A 21078-nucleotide genomic window follows, 5' to 3' on the forward strand; every position below is an offset into this window, starting at 1 on the left:
CTTGTGAGGAGCTGGCTTGTGTGCTTTGACCCCGAAACCCCCCTCGAAAGGGCGTTTTACGGAATGTGCTGTAATTCCCTCTGCTCTGCGGGGAGTAGAGTGCGCCCATGGCTTTGGCAGTGTCCGTATCTTTTTTGAGTTTCTCAATCGCTGTGTCCACTTCTGGACCGAACAGTTCTTTTTCATTAAAAGGCATATTGAGAACTGCTTGTTGAATCTCTGGTTTAAATCCAGACGTTCGGAGCCATGCATGCCGTCTGATAGTTACAGATGTATTAATTGTCCGTGCAGCTGTATCTGCAGCGTCCATGGAGGAACGTATCTGGTTGTTGGAGATGGTCTGTCCCTCCTCAACCACTTGTTTCGCCCTATTTTGGAAGTCCTTGGGCAGATGTTCAATGAGATGTTGCATCTCGTCCCAGTGGGCTCTGTCGTAGCGCGCAAGTAGTGCCTGGGAGTTCGCGATGCGCCACTGGTTTGCAGCTTGTGCTGCGACTCTTTTACCAGCTGCATCGAACTTGCGGCTTTCTTTATCTGGGGGTGGTGCATCTCCAGATGTGTGAGAGTTGGCCCTTTTCCTAGCTGCTCCTACAACAACAGAGTCTGGTGGCAGCTGTGTAGTGATGAAAACCGGGTCCGTAGGAGGCGGCTTATACTTCTTTTCCACCCGTGGTGTGATTGCCCTACTTTTGACCGGCTCCTTAAATATGTCTTTTGCGTGCCGGAGCATACCAGGGAGCATAGGCAGGCTTTGGTAGGAGCTGTGGGTGGAGGAGAGTGTGTTGAACAAGAAATCATCCTCGACCTGTTCTGAGTGGAGGCTTACGTTATGAAATTGTGCTGCTCTAGCCACCACCTGAGAGTACGCGGTGCTGTCTTCTGGTGGAGATGGCTTTGTAGGGTAGGCCTCCGGGCTGTTATCTGACACTGGGGCGTCGTATAGGTCCCATGCGTCCTGATCTTGGTCACCCTGGCTCATGGTGGTGTGAGCTGGGGAGTGAGATGGAGTTTGTGCTGGTGAAACGTTAATCACGGGCGGAGGAGAGGGTGGTGGTGTAATTCTTTTAACCACTTTTGGTTGTGGTGCTTGTTCCGTCTGGAACTCCAACCTTCTCTTTCTCCTAATGGGGGGAAGGGTGCTTATTTTTCCTGTCCCCTGCTGAATGAAGATACGCTTTTGCGTATGGTCCACATCAGTTGCTTGTAGCTCTACCTCAAACCTATGCTTTTGCATTTGGGAGGTTAGCGAGTGCTCTTCTGTATAAGAGCCTGAAGCTGGGTCGCTTGCAGTTTGTTTCGGCGTTGAAACTTTGTCTGCGTGTTTTTTCGGCTCCGAGGTGACTTTTTTCCTTTTCGGGGCCGAAACCTCTCGGCGTCGATCTGTTTCGGTGCCGCTGTCTCGGCGTCGAGCCGTGTCCACACCGGTATCTCGGTGTCGAGGCTTGTCTCCAGCACTTTCTCGGTCCCGAGAAGGCTGCGTGCCGGTGTCTCGACCGGAGTCGGACGATCTCGGCACTGTTTTGGCCTTTTTCGGTGCCGACGGTCGGTCACCGAATTTATGGGTTGAGCCATGGCCTGGTGGCAGTGGCGTCCCCTGGGCCTTGTAAATGTTTCTCTGTGTGTTTTTCGACGTCTTACTCACGGTTCGTGTATCGTCGAATCCTTCGGAGTCTGAGTCTTGGATCGAGAAGGTACCTTCTTCTTCCTGTTCCTCGAACTCCCGTTGGGCTGTCGGTGCGGACGCCATTTGAAGTCTTCTGGCTCGACGGTCTCGGAGTGTTTTTCGGGACCGGAACGCACGACAGGCCTCGCAGGTGTCTTCGCTGTGCTCAGGTGACAGGCACAGGTTGCAGACCAAGTGTTGGTCTGTGTAGGGGTATTTATTGTGGCATTTGGGGCAGAAACGAAACGGGGTCCGTTCCATCGGCGTTCTTCAGCACGCGGTCGGGCCGACCAGGCCCCGACGGAGGATCGAAAAACTACCCCGAAGGGCACCGGAGCTCTTCGATCTTCGATGCGGTGTGGAATCTAAGTACGCCGATCCCGAACGCAACAATACCGACGAAAATCTTCCGAAATTAGCTAATTTTTCGTTCCGAAACTCGGAGCGACAGGAACACGTCCGAACCCGATGGCGGAAAAAAAACAATCGAAGATGGAGTCGACGCCCATGCGCAATGGAGACAAAAGGAGGAGTCACTCGGTCCCGTGACTCGAAAGACTTCTTCGAAGAAAAACAACTTGTAACACTCCGGCCCAACACCAGATGGCGAGCTATTGCAGAACATGCGTATCTACAGCGACAGATGCCATCGAACATATATTTTTCTATAACAAAACCTATTGGCTGGATTTGTCTCTGAGTGTGTGTTCCTCATTTATTGCCTGTGTGTAGGTACAACAAATGCTTAACACTACTCCTTTGATAAGCCTACTGCTCGACCACACTACCACAAAATAGAGCATTAGTATTATCTCTTTTTGCCACTATCTTACCTCTAAGGGGAACCCTTGGACTCTGTGCATACTATTCCTTACTTTGAAATAGTGCATACAGAGCCAACTTCCTACATTGGTGGATCAGCGGTGGGGTACAAGACTTTGCATTTGCTGGACTACTCAGCCAATACCTGATCACACGACAAATTCCAAAAATTGTCATTAGAAATTGTTTTTGCAATTTGAAATTTTTCTAAATTCTTAAAAGTCCTGCTAGGGCCTTGTGTTAGTCCCTGTTAGCATTTCCTTTTAGAGTTTAAAAGTTTGGTAAAAGTTTGAATTAGATCCTAGAACTAGTTTTAGTTTCTTAAAAAGTATTCCAACTTTTAGAAGCATAATGTCTAATACAGATGTGAATGTGGTGGAACTCGACATCACACCTTACCTCCATCTACAGATGAGAGAGCTAAGGTCACTCTGAAAACTAAAGAAAATAGCAATGGGCTCCAGACCTTCCAAACTACAGCTCCAGGAGCTGTTGGCAGAGTTTGAAAGAGCCAACCCCTCTGAGGATGGCAACACAGAGGATGATGATAGTGACTTGGAGGGTGATTCCCCCCCACCAGTCCTATCTAGGGAGAACAGGGCCTCTCAAGCCCTGACTCCACAAATAATAGTCAGAGATGCTGGATCCCTCACAGGAGGGACCAACAACTCTGAAATCACTGAGGATAACTCCAGTGAAGAGGACATCCAGTTAGCCAGGATGGCCAAAAGATTGGCTTTGGAAAGACAGATCCTAGCCATAGAAAGGGAAAGAGAAGAGATGGGCCTAGGACCCATCAATGGTGGCAGCAACATAAATAGGGTCAGAGATTCTCCTGACATGTTGAAAATCCCTAAAGGGATTGTAACTAAATATGAAGATGGTGATGACATCACCAAATGGTTCACAGCTTTTGAGAGGGCTTGTGTAACCAGAAAAGTAAACAGATCGCACTGGGGTGCTCTCCTTTGGGAAATGTTCACAGGAAAGTGTAGGGATAGACTCCTCACACTCTCTGGAAAAGATGCAGAATCTTATGACCTCATGAAGGGTACCCTGATTGAGGGCTTTGGATTCTCCACTGAGGAGTATAGGATTAGATTCAGGAGGGCTCAAAAATCCTCGAGCCAGACCTGGGTTGACTTTGTAGACTACTCAGTAAAAACACTAGATGATTGGATTCAAGGCAGTGGTGTAAGTAATTATGATGGGCTGTACAATTTATTTGTGAAAGAACACCTGTTAAGTAATTGTTTCAATGACAAACTGCATCAGCATCTGGTAGACCTAGGACCAATTTCTCCCCAAGAATTGGGAAAGAAGGCGGACCATTGGGTCAAGACTAGGGTGTCCAAAACTTCCACAGGGGGTGACCAAAAGAAAGGGGTCACAAAACCTCCCCAGGGGAAGGGTGGTGAGACAGCCAAAAACAAAAATAGTAAAGAGTCTTCTACAGGCCCCCAAAAACCTGCACAGGAGGGTGGGCCCAGAACCTCTTCACAAAACAATTCTGGGTACAAGGGTAAAAACTTTGATCCCAAAAAGGCCTGGTGTCGTAGCTGTAGTCAGTCTGGACACCAAACTGGAGACAAGGCCTGTCCCAAGAAAAATACCACTTCAAACTCCACTCCAGCTAACACTGGAATGGCTAGTCTCCAAGTGGGATCAACAGTGTGCCCAGAGCAAATCAGGTGTCACACTGAAGCTACATTAGTCTCTGAGGGTGGGGTGGATTTAGCCACACTGGCTGCCTGGCCCCCTAACATGCAAAAATACAGGCAGCAGCTCTTAATTAATGGGACAAGTGTAGAGGGCCTGAGGGATACAGGTGCCAGTGTCACTATGGTGACAGAGAAACTGGTTTCCCCTGGTCAATACCTGGCTGGACAAACTTATCCAGTCACCAACGCTGACAATCAGACTAAAGTACATCCCATGGCTATGGTAACTTTAGAGTGGGGAGGGGTCAATGGCCTGAAACAGGTGGTGGTCTCCTCAAATATCCCAGTAGACTGTTTGCTTGGAAATGACCTGGAGTCCTCAGCATGGGCTGAGGTAGAACTGAAAACCCATGCAGCCATGCTGGGTATCCCTGAACTGGTGTGTGTCAAGACAAAGGCACAGTGCAAGGCTCAGGGTGAAAAAGTAGAGCTGGAGTCTGGAAGAAAGGCCCAGCCTACCAAGAGGAAAGGAAAGTCAGCTGGGAAACCAGCTGCAACACAGCAAGAAAAAGAGAACCTCTCTTCTCAGGAAGAAGTTCTGCCCTCTGAGGGAACTGAGCCTATGGAGCTGGAACCTTATCAGGTTGAGCTCTTAGGCCCAGGGGGACCCTCAAGGGAAGAGCTGTGTAAGGGGCAAGAAACCTGCCCCTCTCTTGAAGGCCTTAGGCAGCAAGCTGCTGAAGAGTCCAAAGGCAAGAAAAATGGAACACATAGGGTCTATTGGGAAGATGGACTCCTGTTCACTAAGGCAAGAGATCCCCTACCTGGTGCCACTAGGAGAGTGGTAGTGCCTCAGGGTTTCAGAGAGTTCATTCTGACCTTAGCCCATGATATTCCCCTTGCTGGGCATTTGGGACAAACCAAGACGTGGGAGAGGTTAGTCAACCACTTCTACTGGCCCAATATGTCCCAGAAGGTTAAGGGGTTTTGCCTCTCCTGCCCCACCTGTCAAGCCAGTGGTAAGACAGGTGGGCATCCAAAGGCCCCCCTCATTCCACTTCCAGTGGTGGGGGTCCCCTTTGAAAGAGTGGATGTGGACATAGTTGGTCCACTAGAACCTCCCACAGCCTCAGGAAATATGTACATCCTAGTAGTAGTGGATCATGCTACTAGGTATCCTGAAGCTATTCCCCTTAGGTCGACTACTGCCCCTGCAGTAGCCAAGGCCCTCATTGGTATCTTTACCAGAGTGGGCTTCCCCAAGGAGGTGGTGTCTGACAGAGGTACCAACTTCATGTCAGCATACCTAAAACACATGTGGAATGAGTGTGGAGTGACTTATAAATTCACTACACCATATCATCCACAAACTAATGGCCTTGTTGAGAGATTCAACAAGACATTAAAGGGCATGATCATGGGGCTCCCAGAAAAACTCAAAAGGAGATGGGATGTCCTCCTGCCATGTCTGCTTTTCGCTTACAGAGAGGTGCCTCAGAAGGGAGTAGGATTCTCACCCTTTGAACTTCTGTTTGGCCACCCTGTAAGGGGACCACTTGCTCTTGTTAGAGAAGGCTGGGAGAGACCTCTTCATGAGCCTAAACAAGACATAGTGGACTATGTACTTGGCCTTCGCTCAAGGATGGCAGAGTACATGGAAAAGGCAAGCAAAAACCTTGAGGCCAGCCAACAGCTCCAGAAGTGTTGGTATGACCAAAAGGCTGCACTGGTTGAATTTCAACCAGGGCAGAAAGTATGGGTTTTGGAGCCTGTGGCTCCCAGGGCACTTCAGGAGAAATGGAGTGGCCCTTACCCAATCCTGGAAAAGAAGAGTCAGGTCACCTACCTGGTGGACCTAGGCACCAGCAGGAGCCCCAAGAGGGTGATCCATGTAAACCGCCTAAAACTCTTCCATGACAGGGCTGATGTAAATTTGTTGATGGTAACAGATGAGGACCAGGAAGCGGAGAGTGAGCCTCTCCCTGATCTCCTCTCATCAGACCCTAAAGATGGCTCAGTGGATGGAGTGATCTATTCAGACACCCTCTCTGGCCAACAGCAAGCTGACTGTAGGAAGGTCCTGCAACAGTTTGCTGAGCTCTTTTCCCTAACCCCTGGTCAGACACACCTGTGTACCCATGATGTGGACACAGGAGACAGCATGCCTGTCAAAAACAAAATCTTCCGACAGTCTGACCAAGTTAAGGAAAGCATCAAGATGGAAGTCCACAAGATGCTGGAATTGGGAGTAATTGAGTACTCCTACAGCCCCTGGGCTAGCCCAGTGGCCTTAGTCCCCAAACCTCACACCAAAGAAGGAAAGAGAGAGATGAGGTTTTGTGTGGACTACAGAGGTCTCAACTCTGTCACCAAGACAGATGCTCATCCCATTCCTAGAGCTGATGAGCTAATAGACAAATTAGGGGCTGCCAAATTCTTAAGTACCTTTGACTTAACAGCAGGGTACTGGCAAATCAAAATGGCCCCTGGAGCAAAAGAAAAGACAGCATTCTCCACACCTGATGGGCATTATCAGTTCACTGTTATGCCCTTTGGTTTAAAGAATGCCCCTGCCACCTTCCAAAGGTTGGTGAATCAAGTCCTTGCTGGGTTGGAATCCTTTAGTGCAGCTTATCTTGATGATATTGCTGTCTTCAGCTCCACCTGGCAGGATCACCTGGTCCACCTGAAGAAGGTTTTGAAGGCCCTGCAATCTGCAGGCCTCTCTATCAAGGCATCCAAATGCCAGATAGGGCAGGGAACTGTGGTTTACTTGGGACACCTTGTAGGTGGAGGCCAAGTTCAGCCACTCCATCCTAAGATCCAGACTATTCTGGACTGGGCAGCTCCAAAAACCCAGACTCAAGTCAGGGCATTCCTTGGCTTGACTGGGTACTACAGGAGGTTTGTGAAGGGATATGGATCCATTGTGACAGCCCTCACAGAACTCACCTCCAAGAAAATGCCCAAGAAAGTAAACTGGACTGTAGAATGCCAACAGGCCTTTGACACCCTGAAACAAGCTATGTGCACAGCACCAGTTCTAAAAGCTACAGATTACTCCAAGCAGTTCATTGTGCAAACAGATGCCTCTGAACATGGGATAGGGGCAGTTTTGTCCCAAACAAATGATGATGGCCTTGACCAGCCTGTTGCTTTCATTAGCAGGAGGTTACTCCCCAGGGAGCAGCGTTGGAGTGCCATTGAGAGGGAGGCCTTTGCTGTGGTTTGGTCCCTGAAGAAGCTGAGACCATACCTCTTTGGTACTCACTTCCTAGTTCAGACTGACCACAGACCTCTCAGATGGCTGATGCAAATGAAAGGTGAAAATCCAAAACTGTTGAGGTGGTCCATCTCCCTACAGGGAATGGACTTTATAGTGGAACACAGACCTGGGACTGCCCATGCCAATGCAGATGGCCTTTCCAGGTTCTTCCACTTAGAAAATGAAGACTCTCTTGGGAAAGGTTAGTCTCATCTTCTTTCGTTTGGGGGGGGGTTGTGTAAGGAAATGCCTCCTTGGCATGGTTAACCCCTGACTTTTTGCCTTTGCTGATGCTATGTTTTGAATTGAAAGTGTGCTGAGGCCTGCTAACCAGGCCCCAGCACCAGTGTTCTTTCCCTAACCTGTACTTTTGATTCCACAATTGGCACACCCTGGCATCCAGGTAAGTCCCTTGTAACTGGTACCCCTGGTACCAAGGGCCCTGATGCCAGGGAAGGTCTCTAAGGGCTGCAGCATATCTTATGCCACCCTGGGGACCCCTCACTCAGCACAGACACACTGCTTACCAGCTTGTGTGTGCTGGTGAGAACAAAACGAGTAAGTCGACATGGCACTCCCCTCAGGGTGCCATGCCAGCCTCTCACTGCCTACGCAGGTATAGATAAGTCACCCCTCTAGCAGGCCTTACAGCCCTAAGGCAGGGTGCACTATACCATAGGTGAGGGCACCAGTGCATGAGCACTGTGCCCCTACAGTGTCTAAGCAATACCTTAGACATTGTAAGTGCAGGGTAGCCATAAGAGTATATGGTCTGGGAGTCTGTTTTACACGAACTCCACAGCACCATAATGGCTACACTGAAAACTGGGAAGTTTGGTATCAAACTTCTCAGCACAATAAATGCACACTGATGCCAGTGTACATTTTATTGTAACATACACCCCAGAGGGCACCTTAGAGGTGCCCCCTGAAACCTTAACCAACTATCTGTGTAGGCTGACTGGTTCCAGCAGCCTGCCACACTAGAGACATGTTGCTGGCCCCATGGGGAGAGTGCCTTTGTCACTCTGAGGCCAGTAACAAAGCCTGCACTAGGTGGAGATGCTAACACCTCCCCCAGGCATGAGCTGTCACACCTGGCGGTGAGCCTCAAAGGCTCACCCCTTTGTGCCAGCACCGCAGGACACTCCAGCTAGTGGAGTTGCCCGCCCCCTCCGGCCCTGGCCCCCACTTTTGGCGGCAAGGCCGGAGAAAATAATGAGAATAACAAGGAGGAGTCAATGGCCAGTCAGGACAGCCCCTAAGGTGTCCTGAGCTGAAGTGATTAACTTTTAGAAATCCTCCATCTTGCAGATGGAGGATTCCCCAATAGGATTAGGGATGTGACCCCCTCCCCTTGGGAGGAGGCACAAAGAGGGTGTACCCACCCTCAGGGCTAGTAGCCATTGGCTACTAACCCCCCAGACCTAAACACGCCCTTAAATTTAGTATTTAAGGGCTCCCCTGAACCTAAGAATTTAGATTCCTGCAACTTACCGAAGAAGAAGACTGCTGAGCTGAAAGCCCCTGCAGAAGAATCAAGAAGACACCAACTGCTTTGGCCCCAGTCCTACCGGCCTGTCTCCTGCCTTCTAAAGAACCCTGCTCCAGCGACGCTTTCTCCAGGACCAGCGACCTCTGAATCCTCAGAGGACTGCCCTACTTCCAAGAGACCAAGAAACTCCCGAGGACAGCGGCACTGCTCCAAAAGAACTGCAACTTTGTTTCAAGTAGCAGATTTAAAGACCCCTGCAACTCCCCGCCAGAAGCGTGAGACTTGCAACACTGCACCCGGCGACCCCGACTCAACTGGTGGAGAACCAACACCTCAGGGAGGACCCTCCGGCGACTCAGAGTCCGTGAGTAACCAAAGTTGTCCCCCCTGAGCCCCCACAGCGACGCCTGCAGAGGGAATCCCGAGGCTCCCCCTGACCGTGACTGCCTGAACTCCATTTCCCGACGGATGGAAAAGACTCTGCACCCGCAGCCCCCAGCACCTAAAGAAACAGAACTCCTGTGCAGGAGTGACCCCCAGGAGGCCCTCTCCCTTGCCCAGGTGGTGGCTACCCAGAGGAGCCCCCCCCTTGCCTGCCTGCAACGCTGAAGAGATCCCTTGATCTCTCATTGAAAACCATTACAAACCCGACGCGTGTTTGCACACTGCACCCGGACGCCCCCGCGCTGCTGAGGGTGTACTTTTTGTGCTGACCTGTGTCCCCCCCCGGTACCCTACAAAACCCCCCTGGTCTGCCCTCCGAAGACGCGGGTACTTACCTGCTGGCAGACCGGAACCGGGGCACCCCCTTCTCTCCATTGAAGCCTATGTGTTTTGGGCACCTCTTTGACCTCTGCACCTGACCGGCCCTGAGCTGCTGGTGTGGTAACTTTGGGGTTGCTCTGAACCCCCAACGGTGGGCTACCTTGGACCAAAAACTGAAACCTGTAAGTGACTTACTTACCTGTGAAAACTAACAAAAACTTACCTCCCCCAGGAACTGTGAAAATTGCACTAAGTGTCCACTTTTAAAACAGCTTATTGTGTTTTATGTAAAAAGTATTCATGCTAGTGTAATGATTTAAAGTTCCTGAAGTACTTACATGCAATACCTTTCAAATGAGATATTACATGTAAAATTTGAACCTGTGGTTCTTAAAATAAACTAAGAAAAGATATTTTTCTATAACAAAACCTATTGGCTGAATTTGTCTCTGAGTGTGTGTTCCTCATTTATTGCCTGTGTGTAGGTACAACAAATGCTTAACACTACTCCTTTGATAAGCCTACTGCTCGACCACACTACCACAAAATAGGGCATTAGTATTATCTCTTTTTGCCACTATCTTACCTCTAAGGGGAACCCTTGGACTCTGTGCATACTATTCCTTACTTTGAAATAGTGCATACAGAGCCAACTTCCTACAATGTATTTAGCCAGATACTTTATTTTGAGCATTACAAAGGAAGGGGCAAGAGGCCAATGCCATGCACTTGCAACTTTGCAATCCAAACACCATTTGATCACCACCTGGTCTACATGTGAGCATCCATTAAACAGTACCTGGAAACTATCAGGCTAGGCATGCAGGCCTAGCGGGATGGTTCCGTAAGCCAGGTTCATGTGATGCACACAATTTCATAATCAATAACAAACCCAAGAAGAGCCAGTTATCTAGTCTGATCAAGGTACGCTGGTGGGCTGTGCCCTGGCTGCCATTTTATCTGTTCCGTGAGCTCTACAGGAGTAGTGTTTAAAATGGCAGACTGTTCTGGTGTGCGTAAAACACAAGAATATTAATTCTAGACTTCCCTAATGGTAGGTAAGAAATGTTTCCACGTTTTCCAGTCACTCGCTTTGGGCATGGGTGACATCTCTCAAGCTACCAAACAAACCTACAAAGCCAGTTTTAGATAATTCTAGGCAGTAATCTTCTTATTGCAGCTCATCACATCTTGAGTCATTTGCCCTTAGAATTACCCTCTTCGTGCATTTGTTCCATTTCTATTATGCTGTGTTTTTCTTTTCTAACTTGTGTAGCGCTGCTTCCTCGTGACGGACATCTACACTACTTCATCTCTACCTCTTCTTTTATATTTAAAGCATCTCATGTAGACTTAACTCATATTGCCAGACTTGTAGATTGCAGTAGGGGTGTGTGTGGTTGAGGGTTAAACTCCACACTTTTGGGTGCAAGGTTAATTGTGACTTGCAATTTAATTTAATAACCATCAGAATAGACATTTAAAATATCATTCAATTTAGGAAATGGCAGAAGCACTCGCTTTCCATTGAGGTACATGTTGTACGATAAAAGAAAATTCTCTCAAGCCAAAGCCATCCTTCTCTGAAGGCCTCCTTGGCAGAAGGCTTAACATACTATTTCACAATATCTGCTGAATACTGGCTCACAACCCCTGCTTTCTGAAATCCAGGCCTTTATATCTTAGGTATGTGATGTTTACAAATGGAAGAATCAATAACTTCTTGATGGAGAGATACAACAACGCATGCAATATTTTCAAAGTTAGTTCCTCAAACACTAGGAGCAGAAAAAAAGTAAATGATTAGCCAGAGACCTTGGTAGGTGAGAAAACACAAGACAGGCTTACCTGGTCTACTCGGTCTACTTGTACACCAAACTTGCCTCCGAAACCCTTTGCAGAGTCAACTTGAGAGCAGTGTTTGGAAAGCTTTGTCTGATACTCGTGGCCAACAGCAGACTAGAGAGAAGATTAGAAAACATTCAAATAAATTGGATTCCAGAGAATACTTGTCACTCTGTCCAAATCACAACTGAACTCTTTGATAAACAATTAGTCAAAATCCCCAACAGTGCTGTAGACACAACATGCAAGATCAAGGTGTGGTACACCTCAATTAAATTAACAGGGATGATAATTAATGCATGTAGGAAAGTAGCCTCTTTTTAGCTTGGTTACCCCCACTTTTTGCCTGGTTGTCAGTGTGTTTGACTGCGTCTACTGGGATCCTGCTAACCAGGATCCCAGTAGTTTTGTGCTCTCCTCTAAACTGTACCTTTGTCGTCCCACAATTGGCATACTGCCCCCCCCATGTAAGTCCCTAGTATATGGTACCTAGGTACCCAGGGCATTGGGGTTCTAGGCGATCCCTATGGGCTACAGCAGTTATTCGACCAAACATTGGGAGCCCACGCAAAGGGTTCTGCAGGCCTGCCATTGCAGTCTGCGTGAAATGGGTGCATGCAGCCGTTTTCACTACAGGTCACTATACCAGATCACTATAAGTCACGCCTATGGTAGGCCCTCTCAACCCAGAGGGCAGGGTGCAGGTAACTGTGGGAGGGCACCCCTGCACTAGCAGAGGTGCCCCTACAAATTCCAGATCCATTTTCCTGGACTTTGTGGGTACGGAGCTGCCATTTTATGCTTGTACTGGACATAGGTCACTACCTATGTCCAGCTACATAATAATAACTCCGAACCTTGGCATGTTTGGTATTAAACATGTCGAAATCAGATCCCAATACTGTTGCAAGTATTGGACCAGACACCAGTCTGCAATCTGCCTTCCAGCGTTGGACATTATCTGCATCCATCAGGAACTCTTCTCTGGCGTCAGGGCTGCAGTGCTGACCTGTTCTTCATCACTGTCAACCAACTCCTGCAATTACAGCTGAGTGGGTAGTAGCTCCTACTCCTCCTGGACTCCACTGGGACTCTTGGATTTGGTCCCCCTCTCTCTACAGGTCTTCTTTCTTCAGGAATCCACTGCTGGTTTTCTTGCAGTCTTCTCTGGGTATCTGCTTTTTCTTCCTTTCCTCCTTTTGGGTGGTTTGGGGAAAATCCAGTGATTTACTCCTGCATTCCTGGTCGCTGGGGTGGGGAACTGTGTTACTTACCTCTGTGGTTTTTTTGTACTCCCAGCTCCCCTCTACACATTTTACTTACCTAGGAGGGGGGGGACCTTATTCGCATTCCATTTTTTTAGTATATGCTTTGTGCTCCCCCTAGTGTCACTATTGGTTATTGCTATTTGCACTGTTTTCTAACCTTTTCTATGCCTATTTCTAATTACTACTGTGGGTTACCCTTCTAGTATTTTGTGGTGATTTGTTACAAAAATAAAGTACCTTTATTTTTGTACAACTGAGTGTTTTCTTTCATGTGTAATAGTGCTGTGTGACTACAATGGTATTGCATGAGCTTTGCATGTCTCTTAGATAAGCCTTGGCTGCTCATCCACAGCAACCTCTAAATAGCCTGGCTTCTAGACACTGCCTACACTTCACTAAGAGGGAATACCTGGGCCTGGTGTAAGTACCTTGGGTACCCATCACACACCAGGCCAGCTTCCTACATAGCACAACTTGTGCACTATAATTATCCCACAGTGCAATTGTTTCCCAATATTTTTGACTTTTTTTGTGATGAAGACCCCTGCAAAGAGTTCAACAGCAATTACAACAAACACTGCATCTAACAACATGGAGCATATAGCAAAGTTGGCAATCAAGCTGGATATATTTAGAAGTAGTTAAAGCAGGATTAGTGGAAAATTAAAAGTATACATTTGCATCACAATTATGGAAGGTTTTAGAAAGGTGTACATATACACAACATATTGGACACATGCAAAGTCGGAGGCCAGCAGGACGGATAAGGGGCCGGGTAAGAGTTTTAATTGGCTCTGCACATACAGCAGGAAAACGTGGGATTTTAGGACAATCTTCAACATGAAAGGAGAGGATGGCTACACACTGGTAATCTACACACACACAGCTAACCTCCCCACAATGACCAAAATTAGATCTACTGACAATCTCGGGTCAGCTGAGAGCCTGAAGCACAGCGTCCAATGTTCTTGGCAAGACTTCTGAATGCCCTGGAGATGAGTGACCATTTCTCAGCCTCCATTCCAGATAGATAAATGAGGCACTTTCATAAAAGTGACGCATGTTCGCTTTCTAATAGGCCACATATCGTAAAGCGTGTTTGAGGGTGAGAACGCTAGTCTCTCGCAGCACTACTGGAGTACCAATGACTACACCCAAGGCCACAGGGCAGCCCCCTGCAAACCACAGAGTAAAGGGCCACGTAACTCCCAGCTCCAACGGCAACAGAGGATCAAAAGGGGCACAAAAAGGTATATTTGCTGGGAAGATGGGAATAGTAACATAAATGAGCTGTAAGATATCGACCACAAAAAGAAAATGTTGCTCTTCCATTTCTGAAGTGGAGGTTTAATGAAAATCTACATACAACAAACCCCTTCAAAACCTTGTGTCTGCTTGAGACTAGGACACCATGCATCAAAACATAGCATGAGAACTGGGGTGCTGCCATTTTTCTGGTGTCGCCTGAGGCAGCCCATGTGCAGGCACCTATAAGACATTTTGTTTACACACAAGGGGGCTTAGGGCCCGCCCACTGCTTACTATTGGTAGGCTTCATGTCACTTATTTGCTCGCTACCCAGTTTGTCAGCATGTGCAGCCCGTCCGCCACGTCCTCTTTTCGTGTTTGGCCCTCCCCTGGAGCACTGGCCAAATACTTGGATCCTTTCACTGTTCATGATTTTGGGAGCTACTTTTTTAAATGATGCATTCTACAGATTGCATCTTTTCAGCTTGCTCCCTCCTGTATCTCTCTGTTGCATCGGATCCCTCCCACCCACTCTCCTGTGATCCGTGTCTGCTTGCTCCCTCCTGTTGCCCATGTTGCACCCCCACCAGTGATGAGGAATAAAAAGACATCTCTGGCATCCTCGCTCCTTGCATCGTCCATGATACCCCTCTTTTTTTTTAAAGCTCTACAGTGCATCTTTTGCAGCGGACTCCCTCCTGCATTCCTCCCCTGTCCAGATGCTCTGCTGTGTGGGTTTGCTCGCTCCCTCGCACTGTCAGCGTTGCTGTTCATGTCCCAGCGCTTTTTTCAAACTTTAAGCCGTGCTGCTTCACAGCATTACTAAACGACAGTGTCAAAGCCAACGGGCAAGACCCAAATTCTTACCCAATGCTTGTAAATGTTTCTCAGCCTAGTGCAGAATAAAAACGTAATGTTTATCCCTCTTCAGAGCCTCCAGTGTTCTGAAATCACAAAGCAATGCTTCCCACCACAGCTCCCATGAGTTGGAGAAAAAGCTTTGTGATGCAGGATCCAAAAAAAACAATGACAGCAAGATGCCCATTATAGCCCCCATCAGCAGCAGCCATTATGATTTATTTTTACATCTAAAATTAAAACAGACGTTTAATGCACAAAGGAGTCCTGAACAGCAGCAGCAGGGCACAATAAGTAGACAAAAGAAAGTAAAGGTACAAAGAGAGACAGTCATCTCACAACACAATGTTGTGGTTGCTTGGTAGGGCACGGGCGGTGGAGGGGTAATAAGGGAACAGAGGGGTAACAAACCGCCTAATGCACAATTCTCCTTCAACTCAAATAACTTACTGTGCACATCTCGCCTGACACTACATTCAAAACCATCTTCCAAGGCTGAACAATAGCACAATCACCCAAGAACACAAGGGAACTAAAACCGTGCACACCTCTCTTCTTCACTACCACACAAACATGACAACCGGGGAGCTAAGATACAACACATCTCGCTCCAACACAACACAGAGGGCATTCAAAGTAAGTAATACAAACACCCAAAGCTCATTGTGCTTGGTACAAACTAGTGACCACCTCCTTCCAGGTCATTACAGACAGTTTCAAGTCCAGAACTTTCATGGAAAAGGCTACCAAGATTGGGGATAGAATAATAATGCAATGTTGCAGAAAATAATGAGTTCGGGTAATATTGGAGAAAATGATATCCTAAAAGCCAGGTAGATGATGAGCCAGTCAAATGACCAGTAAAGGAGTCTGTTATTGGTGACAAGGAGTGGGAACGTTGCCAGCTATCTTGCTATAAGAATTAGCTAGGAAAACAGCTGCTAAACTCATACAAGCAAGGCGTAGACCTCCAACAAAAAACAGATTCCTATTACTGCCCCACACATGGTGGTTCTGTTTGGAAAGCTTCTGTAAGTGAGTGTGTGGACCCCTTCAATGAAGGGGGCCCATATAGGGTGTCCCAGCACCAGGAAATATACCAAAAGATGCCCATCTTTCAAGGCCCCAACCCCATTGCCACTTAATTTTGCTACAAAGCCCGATTGCACAAAAACCGTGTCCACACTTGCTAATACGAAACCTATCTGGTTTGGATGAACAAGAAACACCATGCATCCCAAACCAGGCTTTGTTTACATATGGCTGAAGGACAACATGAATACGCATTATTGGTCTTTGGTTATAAAGTAATGTTTGACTAAGTTGGGCAATGACTTGCAGAACCTGGGATTGACAGGTCCGGACACGAGAGGACTAATAATCACCTAGATGAAAGGGTTATGTAGGGCTATGTTCTGACCCTTGCTAATCGGAAGCCTAACTTTAATAGTCTTATTATTCTTCTGCTGCTGATTCCAACCAATACTGCAATGCTGCCAGAAAGGAGTAACAAAGATAGGAAAGAACATCATAGAGGACACAAGGATTGATTAGAAGGATTTAAGTTTTGAAAGTTCAACAAGAGGGGGGGATGTGAGGGTAGGAAACCGGCATGGGCCATTAAACAAAAACCATTATATTTGATCCACTTTGCTTTTATAGAGGAACTTGTCCCCTGTCCACAACTCTACTTGCACTGGGGATAAAACTCAATGCAAGATCGATGAATGGCAAACACATGGAACATGCTCGTTAGGTCATGTTACCAGATTTGTAAAGCATGATGATTTCAGGGTACAGATGCCCCGACACTGAGAGACCGAGGGGCACAGGAGAAGTAAATCCCAGGCTTCAACAAAGCATCAGGTTTTCGGTTTTTTTGGTCTGAAAGCAAGAAGACAAGTGGTCACTCTAATATCAGTAGGAAAGGGCTCCCACATTTTAGCTGCAAGAAAGGAGAAAGATTGACCCTTGATCCAAAGGTATTGTAAGCAAAGTATCGTAAAGAGAAAACAAACAGTATTCAGGGGATGAATTTCAGAATCAGGACATTAAGATGGTAACAGGGGACATTGTGCGGAAGCTCAAGAAATGTAACAATCATCCACTGTCACTGACAAGCCATTGAGCAGTAATAAAGATACAGGTTTTGGGAGGAACGCCATTTGTTGTCACAGTCAAAAGAATGGGCCCTTTGACGGCCTAGATGCCTGTTGTGAAGCTTTTCATATGTCGGGAGACCACCAGAGCACAAGTGGGGTACCTAGTACACATATCGTGGAAAGGTCAGCTTCTGGTTCTTAATATGCAGCTCTACACAAAGGGATTCCCGGCTAAAGCATGTCTGCTTGGTAAATCCCATTCCTAAGGATTCCAATAGACAAAACAGACTACAGCTGGAGTTCTGACACAGTGTCAATACAGACACAAACTACAGAGCGTATTCAAACCCACAACACTACAGGCGTGCTCCAATGTTTAACAGACAAGAGCCCGATGATAAACTGAGTGGATCTGGGACAAATCCATCATTTTTCCCCACATAGGTGAAGTTGTGGTCTAGATAGGCTTCAGACCTTTTTCAAGCAGGGTAATCATGAACGTGGACGTGTGAATACAGAAAGCAATAGGAAAAAAAAAAAAAAAAAAAAAGACAGGCCAGCCATATCATACTAAACAAAGCATTCTATGCCTCGGGTATAAGAGGAAAGGTTTCCATTATACATAAGCAATCTATAACTAAGGCCCTCATTACGAGCCTCGTGGTCATCAAACCCTCAGCCTTCCTCTGGCGGTTTTACCGCCCCGGACCTGCAGGCGCATTGCAAGTTTTGGGGTTTGGCAGAAGCCAAACCGCCACAAGGCTGCCTGGCCTGCTGGTGAGGTTGCACTGATGCGGACGGCGGTGAGCACTTCTAGCCCAGCGGCAGCCCTCAGCCTGCCAGCCAGATTGTGAGGCTACAGACCACCAGGCTTTCCGTGGAGGTCACCCCGCCGCGACAACCATGGCGGTAACACACCCGGTGACAGGAAACCTCATTCCTTCCGCCGGCACACACATGCACTCATCCCCACACCTCCATGCACTCCCTTCACCTGTCCACATACTTCCAAACACCCCCTCAACCGTACACATCCATCCAAACACCCCCACCCGCTCTCACACAAATACACACCCTCACTCACACATAAGCACCTCTCCCCGCAAACATTCACACCCCCATCCCTCCACGCATACATACATTAACACACTCCCCCATCCACACACACGCACCCCAACTCACTCCCACACTTTCACAGACACCCCCACTCACTCGCTCACAAACATGCACTCATACACCCACCATTCGCGTGCGCGCACGCGCGCACACACACACACACACATTCACCCAACACTCCAAACCCCCCCCTCCCTTTCGGACAATCACCATACCTTTTCTGGCAAGCTGGTCATCCAGGAAGGGATGGGTCCTGGCAGTTTTTGCACCACCAGCACCATCACGCCAGCAAGACTCCGCCAAGCCATATTATGGCTCGTAATACAGTAGGCGTATTCTTGCTGGCGTGGCGGTGCTGGCGATGCACCCGCCTCTTCAACTCCATGGCCAACGGAGTCGGACTGTCCTCCAACAAGTCCTAATATGGCGATCAGCAGACCGCCAGAATTGGCGGTCTGTTGCCTGCAGCGGCTTCGGCAGTCTTAAAAAAAAAAATACAAAAAAGGACCACCGAAGTCGTAATGAGGGCTTATGTGTCTACCAGAATGTAGCAAAACATGGATTAACGATCTGAGTGTGGACCTCGCAGGTATGCAGTGGTATAACCGCCACAAGTTCATTTGGAGTTCTCCAATATCAAGCTTAAATATACTCACTTAATATTTCTCCCTACCTTGTTCCCAACAAATACTAAGTTCATGAAATTCACAATACTGATCAGACTGGGAGGTATTTTGTTTGTACCGCCAGTTCATACACTTCCATACTACATTTACAACACTAGAATTTCTGTTTATTTGTATGAGGTCAATGCATGGTTTATCCTGGTCCCCATTTTGCTACATTTTCTCCCATTTTTTGGAACTTGTTCTCGCTGGCTGAGATACTTAAGCCTTTCTAGTCCTGCTTCTGTTTTCTTCTATCTCCCCTTCTCAGTCTACTCTTTGATGCACTTTGTCTGCCACCTACTGCTGTGTTGCTACTTAACTCACCCTGACTTGCATTTGACAAATGCAGCCACCTTGAGGGATCTAGGTTACTACGCCTGGTGACAATACATTGCATCCAATGCTTTTTTGATCACAACATCGGGAGCACCGATTGCAGATACATTTTATCATCATTCCCGGACCATGTTCTGAGAGATGTCCAGAAAACCTATCGCAAAAATGTATCTGGGAAAAACTCAGAACCATCTGCACGGTCTGTCCCATTTGATACGGATTTATTACACAGTACTAAGCTTATTAGAAATTAAACCTTTTATTGTCTCCCCTTCTTTAACTTTGCTCCCCTGATTGGCACAAAACTTGACATATAAGTCAACAACCAAACTTCCCAAGCTTCTGCCACATGTTGTGCAGATTCATCACACAGTGATGAAGTAATTAGCAAATGAACACCTTTTTGCCTTCAACTTCTTTGGCGCATCAGCAGGAACCTAAAAATACTAATAAAAGGTTATGCAAGATAAATCACTGACATATTTCGTGCAGATCCATCAAATGGTGAGAAATGTATTAGTAAATCAACAATATATTTGCCACTTCGTTAATTTTATCCCTATCTCCAACACTGGATCCCCTCAAACTCTAACACAGCTGCACTGTTCATAACTTGCTAAGAGACAGATTGGTGAAGCTGCGTAAACGTTCGATGCGAACAAAAATTTATTGACCTCCTGCACCCCTCAGCTTTATAGATTGGCACAAAAACGGACGTTTAAATCGAACAATCTTTCCTAACTTCCATTAAATTTTGAGCAAATTAATCATGCAGTTCCAAACTGGTTGGCAAATTAACACTTTTGTGCCCCCTCCCACCTTGTTTTTTTCTTCTTTTTTTTAACAAACAGCCCCCCATGGTTTGAATATACTAATAATAATCATCTGAAAATAGTGTCTGCCAAATCAAAGACATGTTCATCAAACGATACCTAAATTATAAGCAAATTACTTTTCAACTGACAAAGCATTAATTCATAATATCCAAAAAACTTTTTCTTTAAAAACGCAAATACATCAAAAACTGCTCAACAGATTTACATCAAATCAAACAAACATTTGCAATGCAATGGGTCTCATGTTTGCCATAAATTTAAAATGAAAAGTAAAACAGTTGACATAAGTGATGATTCAAAACGCAGCGGCTGCCATGAGCACAAAGCAGACACAAAAGGAAAAATACGTTCGCTCACAGTCAAACGTATCGGCAAAAGTGCAATTATGCATGTAGCAGCGTCGATGGCCAAGGCAGTAACAAAACCGTAAGCATTTACCAACGATTAAGGATTTTAGAAAGGCAAGCCCATGAACGAGTGATAGTGATGGGCGTGCAGTGGGCGTGGTTAAAAGCCCACAGAACGATTACAACAGGCCAAAGCGCTTGTGCACTCGACCTATCAAAAAGCATGCTTTCTGTGTAACATTCTACTTGCATACCTAGTTTGAGATCTATTCAGCAGTTTGTGCACCATCTTTCTGCAAAATTTCTCATGAGAGTTAAGCTGGGCAGTGATACACTTTTTAAACCTCCGCCTGTCCCCTTAACTTTTTCTCCCCTGAACGGATCTTCACGAAATTTAGTGTGCAAAAAGTTAGCTGACTGAGTTTCATGAAAATCCGTTTGCATAGTCTTAAGTTATAAGCATATAAAAAATGCCTTTGCAATGCAACGCGCAGCTAAATCATAACTACACAGTGGCGACCCCCAGTGTGTAATGGTCATATTATTTTATATGAAGGAAACCCTCAAAACCCCTCACACTTTTATTACCCTTTACTTTAGGAGTATAGGTAGAAATTCTAAAGGCGAGCTCACATCAAAATTCTTGGTCTAGTAACTAGACTTTCAGACAGCAGATATCTTGCAGCTGCTGTGGGATAGGTATCCAAGTCCTTAAGTCAAGGTTTTTACCAGTCAGAGCAGCAAGCGCATAGCCGGAGCACTACAGGCCATCAGGAAGAGGTG

At 46.9% G+C, this 21078-nt stretch overlaps 1 protein-coding gene across 4 annotated transcripts in view; it reads right to left on the minus strand.

The window, feature by feature from the left end:
• The window catches only part of CTTN (cortactin), a 195661-nt gene that overhangs the window by 108231 nt on the left and 66352 nt on the right, over positions 1 to 21078 (minus strand). For all 4 annotated transcript variants that reach the window (XM_069221879.1, XM_069221877.1, XM_069221878.1 and 1 more), the window contains exon 5: positions 11520 to 11630. In XM_069221879.1, coding sequence (XP_069077980.1) covers positions 11520 to 11630 — 111 coding nt within the window. The remainder of the gene's footprint in view (positions 1 to 11519; positions 11631 to 21078) is intronic.

This window comes from Pleurodeles waltl, chromosome 3_1 (genome assembly GCF_031143425.1).
Source record: "Pleurodeles waltl isolate 20211129_DDA chromosome 3_1, aPleWal1.hap1.20221129, whole genome shotgun sequence".
Taxonomy (NCBI): Eukaryota; Metazoa; Chordata; class Amphibia; order Caudata; family Salamandridae; genus Pleurodeles; species Pleurodeles waltl.